The following is a 13,610-nucleotide window of genomic DNA, read 5'->3' on the forward strand; positions in this document are numbered from 1 at the left end:
AAACCCAATTCTTTATTTTAGGCAGTCCTACCTTTAAAGTAATTTGGAAATTACAAATTTGGAAAACTCAGCAGTAGCCACAAGACTGGAAAAGGTAAGTTTTCATTCTGATCCCAAAGAAAGGCAATGCCAAAGAATGTTCGAACTACCATACAATTGCACTCATTTCACAAGCTAGCGAAGTAATGCTCAAAATCCTTCAAACTAGGCATCAACAGTATGTGAACCAAGATCTTCCAGATGTACAAGCTGGACTTTGAAAAGGCAGAGAAACCAGAGATCAAATTGCCAACATCTGGTCTTGGGCTCAGACCTACGTTGTGTTAAAATGGCGAAATGCACCAAGAAGGTTGGAATCGTGGGCAAATACACCACGCATTATGGTGCCTCCCTCAGGAAAACAGTGAAGAAAACTGAAATCAGCCAGCACGCCAAGAATACCTGCTCCTTGTGTGGCAAAACCAAGATGAAGAGACGAGCTGTGGGCATTTGGCACTGTGGTTCCTGCATGAAAATATTGCTGGTGGTGCCTGGACCTACACACCACTGCTGCTGTCACAGAAAAGTCTGCCATCAGAAGACTGAAGGAATTGAAGGACCAGTAGAAGCACCACCATTTGATAACATTGCTAGCCTATAGTAAATGGGTTGATTTATGTAACAAAATTACTTTGCTTATTAATTTTAAAAAAAATTCTACAACATCCACTGGATCACAGAAAAAGCAAAGGAATTCCAGAAAAACTTCTGCTTCATTGACTATGCTAAAGCCTTTGACTGTGTAGAGCACAACAAACTGTGGAAAATTCTGAAAGAGATGGGAATACCAGAGCACTTTACCTGCCTCCTGAGAAACCTGTATGCAGGTCAAGAGGCAACAGTTAGAACCGGACATGGAAAAACAGACTGGGACCCTGGTGGCTCAGAGGTTAAAGCATCTGCCTGCAATCTGGAAGACCTGGGCTCAATCCCTGGGTTGGGAAGATCCCCTGGAGAAGGAAATGGCAACCCACTCCCATATTCTTGCCTGGAGAATCCCATGGACGGAGGAGCCTGGTGGGCTACAGTCCATGGGGTCGCAAAGCATCGGACATGACTGAGCGACTTCACTTCACTTCAAAACTGGGAAAGGAGTATGTCAGGGCTGTATATTGTCACCCTGCTTATTTAACTTATGTGCAAAGTACATCATGCGAAATACCGGGCTGGATGAACCGCAAGCTGAAATCAAGACTGCCAGGAGAAATATCAACAACTTCAGATATGCAGATTATACTACCTAATGGCAGAAAGTGAAGAGGAACTAAAGAGCCTCTTGATGAGGGTGAAAAAAGAGTGAAAAAGCTGGCTTAAAACTCGACATTCACAAAACTAAGATCATGGCATCCGGTCCCATCACTTCATGGCAAACAGATGGAGGGAAAGTAGAAACAGTGACAGAATTCATATTCTTGGGCTCCAAAAGCACTGCAAATGGTGACTGCAGCCATGAAATTAAAAGATGCTTCCTCTTTGGAAGAAAAGCTATGACCAACCTAGACAGCATATTAAAAAGCTGAGACATCACTTTGCCGACAAAGGTTCATATAGTCAAAGCTATGGTTTTTCCAGTAGTCATGTACAGATGTGAGAGTTGGACCATAAAGAAGGCTGAGCAATGAAGAATTGATGCTTTTGGACTGTGGTGGTGGAGAAGACTGTTGAGAGTCCCTTGGAAATCAAATCAGTCAACTCTAAAGGAAATAAAACCTGAATATTCATTGGAAGGACTGAACTGAAGCTCCAATAATCTGGCCATCCAATGTGAAGACTGGACACATTGGAAAAGACTTTGATGCTGGGAAAGATAGAAGGCAGGAGAAGGAGGCGACAGAGGATGAGATGGTTGGATGGCATCATCCACTCAATGGACACCAGTTTGAGCACACTCCAAGAGATAGTGAAGGACAGGGAAGCCTGGAGTGCTGCAGAGAGTCAGTCAGACACGACTTAGCGACTGAACAACACTTTTAAAGTAGTCTGCGATTTGTAATCAAAAAGGATCTGGGTTTGAATACAGCTCCTTCACTTGTCGGCTGTGGCAAACCACGTAATCCCACCGATTCGGTTTCCTCCTCTGTAAATGGTGATGATAAACCTTTCTCCAAAGATGGACCGGTCTGGCCCAGCCCTCGCAGCCTTTGTGTGAGCCTGACTCAGAGGCTGGGAGCACACCGCGAGCCACAGATGACGCCGGGCTGGGCGGAGGCGGCGTTTCCTAGCTTATCCGCTTTCCAGACCCAAGGGAGCCCTGGCTCACCCCGCTCACCTGCTCTAACCGCACGCCCTAGCCCTCCGGCTGCCGCGGACCGGTCACCGCGCAGGGACAAGACGCTCCCACGTAGCGCAGCCCTGGCCGATGCGCTTGCGCGACAAGCAGCCTCGGCGCGCGGTTCCCAGCGTCCTCCGGGGCAGCCAGCCCGCCTGCGGGCGCCTCAGGGGATGCTCTCCGGGATGCGATACCATCACTCCGGTTTGCGTGCAGCCTGGGGCTAGAACCCAGCCTAAGGCAAGCCCGCTCTTGCGGAATGACACAGAGCCTGTCTCCTCGCTCGTCCGAAGACTACGGAATAGAACCAGCTCTCCTCTGCAGGGCATAGACTTGTGAACGTTTCCGCGGGGAGATTTGAAACCCTTGACAAAGGAAAACATCTGTATCTCTTTTTTGTAGAAACAACATTGGTATAAAATGACCATACCACTTTCATTTAATATGTACAGAGGAAAGACTGGGCTTCTCTGGTGGCTCAGAGGTTAAAACGTCTGCCTCCGATGCGGGAGACCTGGGTTCGATCCCTGAGTCAGGAAGATCCCCTGGAGAAGGAAATGGCAACCCACTCCAGTATTCTTGCCTGGAGAATCCCCTGGACGGAGGAGCCTGGTAGGCTACAGTCCACGGGGTCGCAAAGAGTCGGACACGACTGAGCGACTTCACCTCACCTTAGAAAAGACTGAAAGTGGAATGGAATCCAGTGTTTCATTAAAAGAGTCAGACACGACTTAGTGGCTGAACAACAACGATTAGGTAGTTTTTTGTTCTAGTATTCAAGAAGTCCTTAACGTTAATTGCTTTCCTTAACGTTAATTTCTGAAATACCACAAAATATTTCTTACCTATAATTTCACCAAGTAAAATAACCATTGCTAACTTTCGGTGCACAGACTCACCTACACACACACATACACACACCATTTTTTTTCATGTCTTTCATGTATTTTCTGGAGAAACGATTTTACTCTAATGCTATTTTATCTTCTACATCAATAGCTTACAAAAGAAACAATTTAGAAAACAGAATAAACCAATGTCATTGCTAGCTGTTATGAACTGAATGTCTGTCTCCCCAGCCAGCCCCACAAATTCATATGTTGAAACTCTAACCCCCAGAGTAGCTGTATTTGGAATAAGAAAGTACAGACCTTCCTAAGCTTATGATGGGGTTGCATCTGGATAAACCCATAGTACATTGAAAATACCATAAGTAAAAAATGCATTTAATACACCTCACCTAGCTTAGCTTCAGACCCCATGAATCTCAGCATGCCAGGCCTCCCTGTCCATCACCAACTCCCAGAGTTCACTCAGATTCACGTCCATCGAGTCAGTGATGCCATCCAGCCATCTCATCCTCTGTTGTTCCTTCTCCTCCTGCCCCCAATCCCTCCCAGCATCAGAGTCTTTTCCAATGAGTCAACTCTTTGCATGAGGTGGCCAAAGTACTGGAGTTTCAGCTTTAGCATCATTCCTTCCAAAGAAATCCCAGGGTTGGTCTCCTTCAGATTGGACTGGTTGGATCTCCTTGCAGTCCAAAGGACTCTCAAGAGTCTTCTTCAACACCACAGTTCAAAAGCATCAATTCTTCGGCACTCAGCTTCCTTCACAGTCCAACTCTCACATCCATACATGACCACTGGAAAAACCATAGCCTTGACTAGATGGACCTTTGTTGGCAAAGTAATATCTCTGCTTTTGAATATGCTATCTAGGTTGGTCATAACTTTTCTTCCAAGGAGTAAGCGTCTTTTAATTAGATGCAGTGATTTTGGAGCCCAAAAAAATAAAGTCTGACACTATTTCCACTGTTTCCCCATCTATTTGCCAGGAACTGATGGGACCAGATGCCATGATCTTTGTTTTCTGAATGTTGAGCTTTAAGCCAACTTTTTCACTCTCCTCTTTCACTGTCATCAAAAGACTTTTTAGTTCCTCTTCACTTTCTGCCATAAGGGTGGTGTCATCTGCATATCTGAGGTTATTGATATTTCTCCTGGCAATCTTGATTCCAGCTTGTGCTTCTTCCAGTCCAGCGTTTCTCATGACGTACTCTGCATATAAGTTAAATAAGCAGGGTGACAATATACAGCCTTGACATACTCCTTTTCCTATTTGGAACCAGTCTGTTGTTCCACGTCCTTCAGTTCAGTTCAGTCGCTCAGTCAGGTCCGAATCTTTGTGACCCCATGAATTGCAGCACACCAGGCCTCCCTGTCCATCACCATCTCCCGGAGTTCACTCAGACTCACATCCATCGAGTCAGTGATGCCATCCCGCCATCTCATCCTGGGTTGTCCCCTTCTCCTCCCGCCCTCAATCTCTCCCAGCATCAAAGTCTTTTCCAATGAGTCAACTCTTCGCATGAGGTGGCCAAAGTACTGGAGCTTCAGCTTTAGCATCATTCCTTCCAAAGAAATCCCAGGGTTGATCTCCTTCAGAATGGACTGGTTGGATCTCCTTGCAGTCCACGGGACCCTCAAGAGTCTTCTCCAACACCACAGTTCAAACGCATCAATTCTTTGGCGCTCAGCCTCCTTCACAGTCCAACTCTCACATCCATATATGACCACAGGAAAAACCATAGCCTTGACTAGGCGGACCTTAGTTGGCAAAGTAATGTCTCTGCTTTTGAATATACTATCTAGGTTGGTCATAACTTTTCTTCCAAGGAGCAAGTGTCTTTTAATTTCATGGCTGCAGTCACCATCTGCAGTGATTTTGGAGCCCAGAAAAATAAATTCTGACACTGTTTCTACTGTTTCCCCGTCTATTTGCCATGAAGTGATGGGACTGGATGCCATGATCTTCGTTTTCTGAATGCTGAGCTTTAAGCCAACTTTTCACTCTCCTCTTTTAGTTTCATCAAGAGGCTTTTTAGTTCTTCTTCACTTTCTGCCATAAGAGTGGTGTCATCTGCGTATCTGAGGTTATTGATATTTCTCCTGGCAATCTTGATTCCAGCTTGTGCTTCTTCCAGTCCAGCCTTTCTCATGATGTACTCTGCATATAAGTTAAATAAGCAGGGTGACAATATACAGCCTTGACGTACACCTTTTCCTATTTGGAACCAGTCTGTTGTTCCATGTCCAGTTCTAACTGTTGCTTGGGGACCTGCATACAGATTTCTCAAGAGGTAGGTCAGGTGGTCTGGTATTCCCATCTCTTTCAGAATTTTCCACAGTTTATTGTGATCCACACCATCAAAGGCTTTGGCATAGTCAATAAAGCAGAAATAGATGTTTTTCTGGAACTCTCTTGCTTTTTCGATGATCCAGTGGATGTTGGCAATTTGATCTCTGGTTCCTCTGCCTTTTCTAAAACCAGCTTGAACATCAGGAAGTTCACGGTTCACGAATTGCTGAAGTGTGGCTTGGAGAATTTTGAGCATTACTTTACTAGAATGTGAGATGAGTGCAATTGTGGGGTATTTTGAGCATTCTTTTGCATTGCCTTTCTTTGGAATTGGAATGAAAACTGACCTTTTCCAGTCCTGTGGCCACTGCTGAGTTTTCCAAACTTGCTGGCATATTGAGTGCAGCACTTTCACAGCATCATCTTTCAGGATTTGAAACAGCTCAACTGGAATTCGATCACCTCCACTAGCTTTGTTCGTAGTGATGCTTTCTAATGTCCTTAGCCTACCTTAAATGTGCTTAAAATACTTACATTAGCCAGAGTTGGCCAAAATCATCTAGCGCAGAGCCTATTTTGTAATAAAGTATTGAAATATTTCATGTAATTTACTGAATACTATACTGAAAGTGAAAAACAGAATGGCTGTGTAGGTACAGAATGGTTGTAAGTGTATTGGTTGTTTATCCTTGTGATTGTGACTGTCTGGGAGCTGAGGCTCACTGCTACTGCACAGCATCATGGGAGAGTATTAAACCAATTATTGCTAGCTCAGGAAAAAAAATAAAAATTCAAATTATAGTTTCTACTGAGTGCATATCACTTTCACACCACTGTAAAATTGAAAAATCATAAGTCAGGGACTCTCTGTAATTAACACTAAATGAGATCACAAGGGTGGGACCCTGATCCCATAGGATTAGTGTCCTTTTAAGAAGAGACAGCAGAGGGCTTAATCTTTCTCTGAAGGCAGGCACTGAGGAAAGCTAATATGAGGATTTAGCAAGAAGTCACTATGTACAGCCAGGAAGAGAGCCCTCACCAGAAAGTGATCCTGCCAGACCTTGATCTGGGACTTCTAGCTTTCAGAAGTATGAAGAAATAAATTTCCATTGTTTAAGGCACCCAGTCTATGATATTTTGTTATAACAGCCCAAGCAGACTAACACACTAGCGTGTAGTATTTACAGAGTATGAAGCTTTGTTCCAAGTGCATTATATATTTTAACCAATGTGGTCCTCATAACAACCTCTTGAGGTAAATGCTATTATTATTCCTAATTTGCAGATAAGAAAACTGAGGTTTGGAGAAGTTAAGTAACTTGTCCTGCATCATACAGCTTGCAAGTGATAAATCCAAGCAGTCTGCTCTTCTACCTGCTACTCAACAATACCACAGCATAAAATATAATAAAATGTTAATGGTAAAGTCTAGGTAGTGGTACATGGATACTCACTGTAAAAGTCTTTCAACTTTCCTGTATGTTTGAATGTTTTCATAATAAAATATTGCTAAGAATAAATAAGAATTATGCAGGACCTTATCAATAAAGTCACAAAAATTACTGATTTATTGGAAAGAATAGTGATGTACATCATGTTCATGGATTGGAATAGAACTTTCTAAATATGTCAGCTTCCTCCACTTTAATGCTCCCCAATAAAAATCTCAACTTTTCCTTTTAATAAGTTAAATGATTCTAAAGTTTACCAGGAATGGTAAGTATTCCAGAATGGCCAATAAAATTTTCCAACAATAATGATGTCAGACTTGACCTACCAATATAACTTGTATAAATTGTTTTACCAATATAATACAAGGCTTGATAATCAAGATAAGATAAAACCAGCACCAAAATATACTCTTAAATTAATAAAATTAAATTGAAACCCTCCAAACAGACATGTTAGTTTACTTAAATTTAATATATTATAAAAGTGGAATTTCAAATTAGCAAACTGATCATGATTATTCATTAAGTGTTGTGAAGACAACTCGTTAGCCATTTAGGGAACTGTAGTAGTCTGCTTGGGCTGCTACAATTAAATACCACAAATTGGATGGCTTGTTGTTCAGTCGCTCAGCTGTGTCCAACTCTTTGCAACCCCATGGACAGCAGCAGTCCAGGCTTCCCTGTCCTTCACCATGTCCTGGAGTTTGGTCAGACTCATGTCCGTAGAGTCAGTAATGTCATCCAACCATCTCATCCTCTGTCACCCCCTTCTCCTCTTGCCTTCTATCTTTCCCAGCATCAAGGTCTTTTCCAATGGGTCGGCCGTTCACATCAGGTGGCCAAAGTATTGAAGTTTCAGCTTCAGCAAAAGTCCTTCCACTGAATATCCAGGGTTGACTTCCTTTAGGATTCACTAGTTTGATCTCCTTGCTGTCCAAGGGACTCTCAAAACTCTTCTCCAGCACCACAGTTCAAAAGCATCAGTTCTTCTGTTCTCAGCCTTCTTTATGGTCCAACTCTCACATCCCTACATGAAAGTGAAAGTGAAAGATGCTCAGCCATGTCAGACTCTTTGCAACCCCATGCATTATACAGTCCATGGAATTCTCCAGGCCAGAATACTGGAGTGGGTAGCCTTTGCCTTCTCCAGGGGAATCTTCCCAACCCAGGGATTGAACCCAGGTCTCCCACATTGCAAGTGGATTCTTTACCAGCTGAGCCACAAGGGAAGCCCAAGAATACTGGAGTGGGTAGCCTATCCCTTCTCCAGGGGATCTTCCTGACCCAGGGATCGAACTGGGGTCTCCTGCATTGCAGGCAGATTCTTTACCAACTGAGCTACTGGGGAAGTCCATCGGTACATGACTACTGGAAAAACCATAGCTTTGACTATGTGAACCCTTGTCGGCAAAGTGATGTCTCTGCTTTAATACACTGTCTAGGTTTGTCATAGCTATTTTCCCAAGGAGCAAGCATCTTTTAATTGTGTAGCTGCAGTCACCATCTGCATTGATTTTGGTGGTGTTATTTGCATATCTGAGGTTATTGATATTTCTCCCGGCAATCTTGATTCCAGCTTGTGATTCATCTAGTCTGGCACTTTGCATGATGTACCCTGCATAGAAGTTAAATAAGCAGGGTGACAATATACAGCCTTGACGTACTCCTTTCCCAATTTTGAACTAGTCTGTTATTCCATATTCAGTTCTAACTGCTGCTTCTTAACCTGCATACAGATTTCTCAGGAGGTAGGTAAGGTGGTCTGGTATTCCCATTTCTTTCAGAATTTTCCACAGTTTGTTGTGCTCTACACAGTCAAAGTCTTTAGCATAATCAGTGAAGCAGAAGTAGGTGTTTTTCTGGAATTTCTTTGCTTTTTCTGTGATCCAAGGAATGTTGGCAATTTGATCTCTGGTTCCTCTGTCTTTCTATACCCAACTTGTACATCTGGAAGTCCTTGGTTGATGTACCACTGAAGCCTGCCTTGAAGGACTTTGAGTATAACCTTACTAGCATGCGAAATGAGTACAATCGTATGATAGTTTGAACATTCTTTGAACACATGTAAGAGTTAAAGATTTTAAAATTTTTTTAAAAAATTAATAAATTAAAAAATAAAAAATAAAAAAATATAATAAATCTGTTCCTTTATAACAAAAAAAAAGAATTAGAATGAAAACTAATCTTTTTCATCTGTAAATTTTATTCAAATCACCATTGCTATTCACATTTCTATTACAATGTTCAGCCTTTGTAGGGAACAAGGTATAAGAAAGGTTGGGAAGTGCTTGCAAACGAGACTCTCAACCAGGGCTGAACATTCTTGCAAACGAGATGTTCAGCTAGGAATCCTCTGTTTGTTCCCGTGGGAAACGAACATTTCTTGCACACAAGGATGTTTCTCTGATTCCTCGAAAGGAACAGACCCAGGGACAAAACGGATTCTAAGTTGATAAGGAAGTTCCCCAAAACAAAGTCTTAGCTGCAGTAAATAAGTCAAGGTAAAGGTTATCTCGCCCTGCGCCTGCGCACTGTATAGTCGCTGAATTATGGTGTTTGGCAACTTGCCCTGTAGATTGTTGTGTAAAAGATATAAAGTAAAGCAGCTGTAAGAGCAAGGAGTTAAAGTAAAAAGATTCAAACCACTCTGCAGTGTTGGTGTTTCATTCCGTCGCCAGCAAGCCTTATTCTTTAGAATTACCATTTTCACCCCTGATTTCTGATAGGGTCAAAAAGAAATTAACATTATAAGTAATGACAGAGTGAGGCCCAATTTCAACTTATAATGATTTAACTTTCTAAGTATTTTCCATCACAAATAATTGTCAACTTCCAGCAGATGAATGATGGGAAAAATGCAGGAGGAATCTATGCTAGCACTCATAACTATCTGTACTATCAACACTTCCAAGCACTTACAATGGTAAGTTTAGTTGCAGGAGCTGATACTGTTTGTGTCATATGCATACCTTTTAGACTTTCCAGTGTGCTTCAGCGATGCCAGCTGCCTGTATTTGCATCCCTGCAGCTGGGCAGGGAATTAACACTGATTACCCTCCCAGTACCCCCACCACCAGGCTTCCCAGGTGGCTCAGTGGGTAAAGAATATGCCCACAATGCAGGAGACACAGGAGATGTGGATTCAGTCTCCAGGCTGGTAAGATCCCCTGGAGGAGGGTACAGCAACCCACTTCTTGCCTGGAGAAGTCCCACGGACAGAGGAGCCTGGCAGGTTATATAGTCCATGGGGTTGAAAAGAGCTGGACACGACTGAGCAGAGATGCAAGCACCCCCACCACCTGCCTTCAGCCAATGATTCTGATCAGTTGGTTTGACAGTGCCCAGACTGCTCACACTAGATGGCATGATTCTGAGGTTATTATGCAGTTTCCCAGAGTTTCAGTGAGATTAAACTCCAGTCTCCTACAGAGAGGGCTTCCCTGGAAGCTCAGATGGTTAAGAATCCACCTGCAATGCCGGAGACCTGGGTTCGATCCCTCAGTTGGGAAGATCCCCTGGAGGAGGGCATGGCAACCCAGTGTTCCTGCCTGGAGAATCCCCATGGACAGAGGTGCCTGGCAGGCTGCAGTCCATGGGGTCTCAAAGAGTCAGACACGACTGAGCAACTAAGCACACAACAATCCTACAGAGGTAACTAGCTTAATAATGTACCTTTTACTGGCTACTTTTCTTTCTACCTCCTTCCCCCATTTCCTATTGGTATTTCCCAAATAAACTACTTGGGCCCAATCCTTTGTCAGAGTATGTTTCTGAGAGAACCCAAATCAGACAGTCACTGAAGGCATGAACAATGATCCTACAAGGCATACGGTCTTCGTAGTTTTTGTTTTTGTTTTGGCCACACTGTGTGGCATGTGGGATCTTAGTTCCCGGACCAGGGACCAAATCTTCACCCCCTGCAGTGGAAGAGCAGAGTCTCAACCCCTGGACCACCAGGGTGTTTCCATGCAGTCCCTGTAACGTGAGTGCCTTACCGGTGCACACTACCCTCATTCAAAGCAATAATATCCTACATTCTATATTTAACCCAATTCTATTCCTCCTAAAACACATTAAAAAAAAATACAAGCACATTTACAATTTGTGTACCTTCATATATGGGAGAGGGGGAGGGACAGACAGGGAGTTTGGGGTTAGGAGATGCAAACTATAACATACTGAATGGACAGACAGCAAGGTACTACAGGGGACAATATTCAATGTTCTGGGATAAACCATCATGGAAAAGAATATCAAAAAGAATGTATAATCTGTATTACTGAGTTAATTTGCTATGGAGAAGAAATCAACACATTTTAAACCAACCACAATAAAAAATTAAAAATAAAAACTGTCTTTCAGCATCACAGTCACCCCAGCATTGAGCTTCTGCTTCCAATGAATTCATTTGGTTTATAAATCAACTTGTCACTCCACTTAAGTAATTCAGGATTTTGCTGGAGTTCTTTCTCCTCAAACGAACAACCTTCACTAACACATGAGAGTAAACAGATGATTTTCTTTCTTCTCTTGTCCTCTCTGGAACAATCTTCCAGGATCTATTGTTTTCGCTAGAGGGTGGGCACTCAAAGTTAATTCTCTTTCTCTATCCTGGGAGATAGTGGGACAGAATAAAGCCATCTTCTTCCTGCTTTCCTTAAACCCTCACAGGATTCCTAAACCAGACTGAACAGTTTTATGATAACTTTTATAGGAGAGTCATGGAAATTCAGAATTACGATCGTAATTAACTTGACCTCTCTTAAAAAGAAAGTACTTGGCACTTTGAACTTCACAGGGACTGTAGTCACAACCCTCATCCTACAGGTGTCCTTTTCCTTGAGGCTGTCAGTCCATAACTCTCTTCCCTGGGAAAACGACACACCTTTCCAAAAGAAGGGTCTCATCCCCTGCCCTTTCTGCCTTCTTAGTCCTTGTCATATGGTCTTAAGTCCTAGTTAAAGGGAGCAGATGGAACACACGTATTTAGCTCCACTCCCTCACAAAAATCCCATCATAACTGCGGAAAAAAGGACTTAAAACCAAAGGCATAAACCCAAGGATACATTGAATAGAGAGGAGAAAAACAAAATTCTGGCAACTGAACGATGAATGGATGAGTGCTTTCAGCCTTATGAGTCCTGAAAGGCTGAATCCTTAGTGAGCAGTGGGAAAGCCAAGAAGCAACCTAATTACATTCCAGAATCCCCAAAAGCAAACAAACTGCTTGTCTAGGGGTCCCTCTGAAAATGGGGAGTTCATGCAATCCTAACCATAGAATATTGGTTGTAAATCTGTTAGAAGCAGATTCTCAGTGTCTCTACACTACTCCAGTCAGGTGACTGTCCTTTGACCATCTCTGCAGGAGACTGGAGGAGTCGTTTAAGGAAAAGATAAAACAGAGGGGTCTCTGAACTGAAGAACAGCAGGCAGAGTTGAAGGGTGGGCACTATGCTGGAAATACTGGGAACAGGGCAAGGCTATGTGGACATTTACACACTGAACTTGAGACTGCCAGTCTTCTTTCCAGAATGCTTCTACCCAGGTCTATACTCCCTGGGCAGCAAATTTGAAAAACTTCGCCAGTGACTCCACCTGGCCAAAGAGGAAAAGATCTAAAGATACTGACATTGAAGGTTTTCCAAGGATATGCAGGCAGACCATTACTCGGTTCAGTTATGGCAGCTCTGGTCCCACGTGCTGTGTGTGCTTAATCGCTGAGTTGTGACCGACTCTTTGAGGCCCCATGGACTGTAGCTTGCCAGGCTCCTCTGTCCATGGGGATTCTCCAGGCAAGAATACTGGAGTGGGTTGCCATGCCCTCCTCCAGGAGATCTTCCCAACCCAGGGATCAAACCCAGGTCTCCCACATTGCAGGCAGATTCTTTACCGTCTGAGCCACCAGGGAAGCCCATGACACCTGGGATCTCCTGATCTGGCATTCAATCCACACCAAGGCCAAGTAGGAAGAGCTGCTTGCCAAAGAGAGCTCAGTTTTGAAAACCATAATTGCCTCCTTGGTGGTTCTTTTTTATTTCTAATATTTATTTATGTGGCTGCAGCGGGTCTTCGTTATGGCATGCAGTATCTTTAGTTGTAGCACGTGAACTCTTAGTTGCAGTATGTGGGATCTAGTTCCCTGACCAGGGATCAAATCCAGGCCCCTGCTTTGGGCGTGGAGAATCTTAGCCACTGGACCACTATGGAAGTCCCATTATAGGTTCTTCACTTAGGGCTTGTAAGAGGGTCCATACAGTATTCTGATCTACTACTGATCTACCGAATTGCAAGAGCTGAGGGAAGAAGTGCCTGTAGCCTGAATAAGAGAAACATCTGTCGTTCTGGGCTCTACTTGAAATAGGCAGCTTTTCACATCACCCCCAAAATCAGCTGGGTCAACACAACTGACTATGGTGTATGTGCTTCACAAATCCAAAGGGACTCATCTCATGCGGTACTTCTTTAATACAGCAGACAGAAAACAACTTGTTCCTTCCTTTAAAAGGATCAGCCCAACATGCCTCAGATAATTCACTGATGTGGCAGGATTCCTTACAGATTGGTTTATATGATAGATTGCCTATTAGTTCCTGCTTAAAACAACAATAATCTTTTATTGTCTCTCACAGTTTCTCTTAAGTCAGAAATTCAGACAGGGCACAGAGCAGCACCATGATTTTGGGAGCCTAACTGGAAGATGCAAAGGCAAA

General features: G+C 43.3%; 1 protein-coding gene across 1 annotated transcript; it reads left to right on the forward strand.

Annotated features, from left to right (window-relative positions):
* Positions 1-328: 328 nt before the first annotated feature.
* Positions 329-605, forward strand: LOC138072639 (large ribosomal subunit protein eL43-like). The gene is given in 3 exon segments (XM_068963700.1): positions 329-512; positions 515-538; positions 541-605. Coding segments are annotated over 3 exon segments (273 nt in total).
* The last annotated feature ends 13,005 nt before the right edge of the window (positions 606-13,610 follow it).

The sequence above is a fragment of the Capricornis sumatraensis genome, chromosome 2, assembly GCF_032405125.1.
Source record: "Capricornis sumatraensis isolate serow.1 chromosome 2, serow.2, whole genome shotgun sequence".
In the NCBI taxonomy this organism is placed as follows: domain Eukaryota; kingdom Metazoa; phylum Chordata; class Mammalia; order Artiodactyla; family Bovidae; genus Capricornis; species Capricornis sumatraensis.